Raw genomic sequence first — 5791 nt, 5'->3', positions numbered from 1 at the left:
TGGGGTGACAGGGTCACCCCAGCTTAGCTAGCCTGGATCATGGGGGTGCACGTGTCTGCAGGGCTCGGGGAGGTCCTGAGACTCAAAACGAGGACGTTTTTCATGTGGATGGGCTATGTTTCCATGGGCCATTTCCTGGCCCCTGAGTTTGTTTGGTTTTTGTTACAGACAGCGTGCACTCACCAGAGAGAAACGCGGGGAGAGTGAGAAAGCACCCCAGCGGGGATGGCCATGCCAGTCTCTTCTCCACCCTCCTCTTGGACCCATGCAGCCAGCCACGTGGGGTCCCCACCCTGACCACCTGCTGGCTGCACGGCTCCGTTTTTGTCAGAGGTGCACGTGTGCTGTCTGAAAGGCAGCCCGCACCCACTCACTGCTGAGAGACTTCCTCGGGTTTTCTGTTTTCACGTTTGGGTTCCCAAGGAATGTGCTTGGTTTGTCATTGTTGATTACCCACGGACCTCTTTTTTTGGAGAGATTTTTGCTGTAGGGTGTGAGCGCTCACTGAGGAGGCAGAGAGAGACAGAAAGCGAGAAATTACCCCCAGGGGGGATGGCCACGCTGCAGTCCCTATGCCTCTAGTTTCTTCTCGGGATTTTGGTCACGCACACACACGCGCCTAGCATGAGTTTTAAGCGCCTGGGTCCTGGACTCAAACCGCGATCGACAACGTGGGAGTCCAGTAACGTAACCATTATGCTATCTGCTGGTCCCACCCATAGACTCCTTGTCAAGAGAGGTGAGATCTGAGCCTGCCCGCACCCAGGCACCTCTGCTTCAGAGTTACAATGCCATCTGGGCTGGCCCCGTAGCACGGAGGCTCAGGGTGCAGGGAAGGCCGGACCCCGCACAGTTCAGCCAGGCCCCAGCTGCTGACAGCACGCCAGGTGCGTGTGTGCGTGTGCACGCCTGCTCAGAGCCTGACAGGACGGACAGGTGGAGGAGGAGCTGCAGCACGGCCACTTTCCAGTGGGAGTGCACCCTCTCCTGTCCCTGTCTGGTGGCCTACGAGCCCCTAGCAGTAGAGACAAGCGGCAGCCAGTCTGCGTCACGTCAGGCTTCAGGAGCGACAGGCCTGTGCCGGCCACTGCTGAGCCCAGTGTGGCGGGGACAGCTGTGAGCCTCTGTCCTTGCAGCGCCTGTGCTGCTCTGCCCCGAGAGTGCCTGGCTGCCTCCTTTTCCACAGGCCAGACTCCTGCGCTCTCCCCGCCGACTCTCCCGGGGTCTGTAAGGCACCGCTGGCTCTCCTGCTGCTTGGTGCACCTGGCACCTCCATCCCAGGTCTCCCCTACGCAGCTGTCATTCAGGACACCCCGGAATCTGTTGGGGTGCTCGAGCATGGGGCACATGCCAGCTGCCCCGTGGGGGCCTTTGGACCGGCTGGCGTGGCCTCCTGTGACGGACGGGCCCTGGCGGGGGCTGTGGCCTCACTGTCTGGTTCCATGTTCATGACTGTTGCTTTTTTGTCCTGTTTGGCCTCGTGATCACAGATCAGCTGCCACAGCCGCCAGTGCCAGGGGAAGGGAACAGGCTCTGCCCGGAGCTCTTCCCACCTGTCTCTGAGAAAACGAGTCTTCCCGGAAGCCTGGCAGGCCTCTGAGGCTGCGGCCTGGGGGCTGTACTCCCGGGGCACTTCCTGGGGCCAGCCCGGCCCTCGCTGCCCCTGCAGGCCCTCCACGCAGGCAGTGCTTGCTCTGAAGGCCCTGCATGGGCTTCTGTTCGCCTCTGACCTCACTGTTTTCAGTGCGTCTTTGGCCTGGGGGAGGCAGGTCTCAGCATGGCAGCGACACTCCCATAACAGCTCCCGGTTAGCCAGGCCCACGGGGCAGCCGTCCACAGGTATGCAGCCTTTGCAGGGCAGCGGCCCAAGCCGGGCCTTCCAGCAGGCCCAGCCCTCAGGCTCCACCCCCACAGCTGCTCCTCCGTGTTCGGAGACCGTGGGAAGTGCTTTACTTCACGTTCGTCGGGTCTGGTGGTCGCAGCTCTCACCTGGCTCTCCCCAGGTGTCGGGTGCGTCTGTACCGATCTTACAGGCCTCCGGGCTGGTCTCTGTGTCTGTCATTTTACTTCTCTCAGGGAGTGTGCGCTTGCCAGAGAGGAGAAGGCACCCTGCAGGGTGATCACGCGTATGCCACTGGGTCAGGACTCGAGCCTCACAGTCCACTGTGTGGGGTCCACTTTCCTTAACCACCAGGCCACGGAGCCAGCCCACGCTGCCCTTCCCAGGGGCTGTCCCCAGCGGCGTGGAGCTGGGTGGTGTCGTTCCCTCCAGGTGCCTGGGACGCCCTTCCCACCTGTCCCACTCACCGCCCAGGGCCCGTGGCCGCTCGCCAGCGTCTGTCCTGCCTTGCCAGCCACGCTCTGCCCGGCAGTGGGCGGCGGCTGCTGCGCTCGGGGCACAGGGTCGTCTTGCTGCGGGCTGACTGTTTCCTGAACTTTGTCTGTTGCAGCCAAACTGAAATCAGTGAGGGAGATTTTGCACTTTTCTGGACCAGACTTGCAGAGACTGACCGGCCTGTCCAGCCCTGATGTCCAGCAGCTGCTGAGGGCATGCTCTGCACAGCTGCGGGGCCACAGCGGTGCTATCACAGGTGGGCTGGCAGCCGGGGCAGCACGGCCTCCTCCAACGCCTGGCTTCCCCTCGCGGCTGTTGAGCCTGGGGAAGCCCAGTGGAGCTGGTAGCAGCCCTTCTCATTCCTCTCCTATTGAGACGCCCAGGGCCCTAGGTCGGGTCCGGCTGAGCAGCCGTGGGCTCGGGGCCCCTTCAGGGCTCAAGTCGCATGGGCGGGGTGTGGGGGAGGGCAGTGCTTTCTTGGGAGAGCAGCCTGCAGGGTCACTTGTGCAGGATCCTGGGAGGTCCAGTGAGGGCGGCTCTCATTGGTGCTGGTTTCCGGCCCCTTGGCTTGGCCCGGCCACTCCATGCTACTGGGGCAGGCCTCGGGGCCTCTGCTGGGGTCTCACAGCCCCTGCCCCCGCAGCACTGCACCTGCTTCAGCAGAAGGAGAGGTTCCCTGTGCAGCACCAGCGCCTCAGTCTGGGCTGCCCCGTGCTGGACAGGCTGGCCCGCGGCGGCCTGCCCCTGGAGTGCATCACCGAGCTGGCCGGCCGCAGCTCAGCGGGCAAGACCCAGCTGGCGCTGCAGCTGTGCCTGGCCGTGCAGTTCCCTTGGCAGCATGGAGGCCTGGAAGCCGGTGAGTGGCCACAGCTCCCCTCCTGTGGAGGGGTGTCGCCCCTGGGGTGGGCCAAGGTGCTGCTCGCCTCCGTGGCTGCTTGGGCACCCTCCTTCCAGAGTGATGGCACGTGAGGCCGGGGGGGGGGTTGCCTGGTGCAGGCCACGTGCCTTTGGTGGGGTAGGAGTGGGTGAGCTCAGAGATGCCGTGTGGGTTCCTGCACAACCCAGCCCAAAACCCACATGCTGCGAGGGGTCCACGGAGCAGGATCCAGGGCAGAGGCCCGTCACCCCACCCCTCTGGCAAGGCCGAGGTCCCGGACCGCAGGGCAGGTTCTGGCCCAGCGCCCGCGCACTGCAGGCCCACTGTGAGTCCTGTGCTCTCGTGCCCTTGGAAGCAGCACAGCGCCTTTTCTCAGCCGCGGCTCCTCCAAGCTCACCTGCCCGCCTGTCCCTTCCCAAAGGGGAAACCAGAGCCAGAGCAAGCGAGCACCAGCCCCACCCCGGTTCAGTGGGGCTGCCGGGCCAGGCCTGCTGTGCTCCCCGAGCCCCAGTGCCCAGCACACGGGGGCAGGATCAGCATGGGCATCTGGCCACGTGTGGACCCAGTGGGAGGTCGGCACACCCAGAGCAGGTGCTCCTGGCCTGCAGAGCCGTCCTAGCCAGCCCACGTCTGGGCAGACGGTGCCTTGGCCCTACAGTGGCAGCCGTCTGGCACCGTGTGACGCATGGGAATGGCAGGCGCCATCTCAGGCCTGAGCTTCACTGTTTTGCAGGGCTGCCCTGAGGTGGGGCCAGTGGGCAGAGCTGCCTCCTGTCCACACTGAGCCTGAGCCAAGTCTGGCGGGGCAGCCCCACTGCACTTTGGCACGCGGTGTGCGGCTCCTTGGAGCCCATGCTCCCCCAGCCCAGGGACGTGGAGGCCCCAGGATCCTGCACCTCTAGGCAGTCCCAGCCCAGGGCCCTCTGGGGTTCCTGTTTCCTGCCCGGGGCCGCATGACACCAGTGAGCAGTGGGAATCCCGCATGGCATGGGCAGGGCCTCAGCCAGGGCCACGCGGCTACGCCGAGCTGGCCGCACTCCTGCCCTGATGTGCCTGGTCTACACAGCGAGTGTGGCTCACTTCCCCAGGGCCGGCTGCAGGTGCTGGGGCCCACCCTTCGGCCGTGCGCAGTTCCGGAGCAGGGCCGGGGCAGGCAGTAGTTCTGCCAGTTGCCAGCCGTGACCCTCCTGCTGCTCAGTGGGGCGAGTTGTCACAGGGCCTTGAGTGCGTCTCCCTGGCCGGCACGGCATCGTGTCCTCACTGGAGAACATCTACTGGGTTGAGTGCCTGGTTTTGTTTGTTTTTGTTTTCTTTTTTTAAGAGATTTTTGCTATAGGGTGTGTGTGCTTACCAGAGAGACTAGAGACAGAAAGCGAGAAATCAGCCCCCAAGGAGGATGGCCACGCCACGGTGCCTTGACCTCCATTCTCCCGGGATCTTGGGCACGCACACTTGCCCCGCATGAGTCTTAAGTCTCTGGATCCGGGACTCAAACTGCAGTTGGCCATGTGGGAGTCCAGTGCCTTAACCACTATGCCCCCTGCCGGCCCTTGTTAAGAACTCCACGCATTCTAGGCACAGCTCGCCAGCCTCGGGGTGAGCAGGCCTCTGGACCCTGTGGCTCGGCCCCGTCTCACGTAAAAGCCGGCGTCTGGGTCTCCGGCCGCTGTGCTCGGTGCCGTGTTGGGGCCGAGGCCGCGGAGCCCCGCCTTGTCCTCTGTCGCAGCGTTCGCTCGCACCCTTGGCCATCCTGAGCGAGGCGGGTATCTCTGCCTGGCCCGTGCCCGGGCCAGTGTGCGAGGCGGCCTCAGGCTCCTCTCTGGCCCTCGGCCCCCAGGGGCCGTCTACATCTGCACGGAGGACGCCTTCCCCGACAGGCGCCTGCAGCAGCTGGTGGCCCAGCAGCCACGTCTGCGCACGGACGTCCCGGAGACGGTGGTCTCGAGGATCAGGTTCGGCAGCCAGATCTTCGTGGAGCACGCGGCGGATGTGGTGAGTGCCGCCGGCTGCAGGCCTGGCGAGGAGACTGGTCGGGGAAACTGCCTGGTGACACAGTTGAAGTGCGCTGAGGGACTTGATTCAGGGCCCTCGGGCAGGTACAGGGGCGGGCAATGGCCGCGGGCCGGGAGGACGTGGGGCCCCACTCGGACCAGTGTGGCCAGCGGGTCTGTGGCCCAGGAGCAGGTGGGCGTGTGTGGAAGGTCTCCAGGGTCCCCCTGCAGACGGCTGGTGTCAGACTCCCCATGGGGGGCAGGCTGAGGGGCCCCGGATATGGGGGTGACTGGGGGGTGGGTTCCAGCTAAGCCGGCAGCAGGTTCCTCCTGGAACAATGCGCACAAAAGCACAGAAGGGCCTGGAAGGCTCAGCCCCTGACCGAGGTGGGCCAAGCAGGTTGTGGGACTGAGTGTGAATGTGGGTCCCAAGTGTCCCCCTTCACATCTGAACTTCGGTCCACAGTGAGGCAGGCCCCTCGGTTCCCTCCCAGGAGAGGGGCTCCTGTGGGCTGGAAGCTCCTGGCCACAGCAGCCCTACTGGGCTGGGACCTCCCCCAGGCCCCTCCGCTCAGGGCTGCCCGTGTA

The 5791-nt window shown here is 64.8% G+C and overlaps 1 protein-coding gene across 8 annotated transcripts in view; it reads left to right on the top strand.

The window, feature by feature from the left end:
* The window catches only part of XRCC3 (X-ray repair cross complementing 3), a 20453-nt gene that overhangs the window by 4410 nt on the left and 10252 nt on the right, over window positions 1-5791 (top strand). For all 8 annotated transcript variants that reach the window (XM_006160054.3, XM_006160052.2, XM_006160053.2 and 5 more), the window contains 3 exons: window positions 2451-2591; window positions 2979-3191; window positions 5050-5204. In XM_006160054.3, coding sequence (XP_006160116.1) covers window positions 2451-2591; window positions 2979-3191; window positions 5050-5204 — 509 coding nt within the window. The remainder of the gene's footprint in view (window positions 1-2450; window positions 2592-2978; window positions 3192-5049; window positions 5205-5791) is intronic.

This window comes from Tupaia chinensis, unplaced genomic scaffold, assembly GCF_000334495.1.
Source record: "Tupaia chinensis unplaced genomic scaffold, TupChi_1.0 Scaffold000671_2, whole genome shotgun sequence".
Lineage (NCBI taxonomy): Eukaryota > Metazoa > Chordata > Mammalia > Scandentia > Tupaiidae > Tupaia > Tupaia belangeri.
The sequence above is the reverse complement of the archived record's forward strand: the minus strand, read 5'-3'. Positions and strand labels throughout refer to the sequence as shown.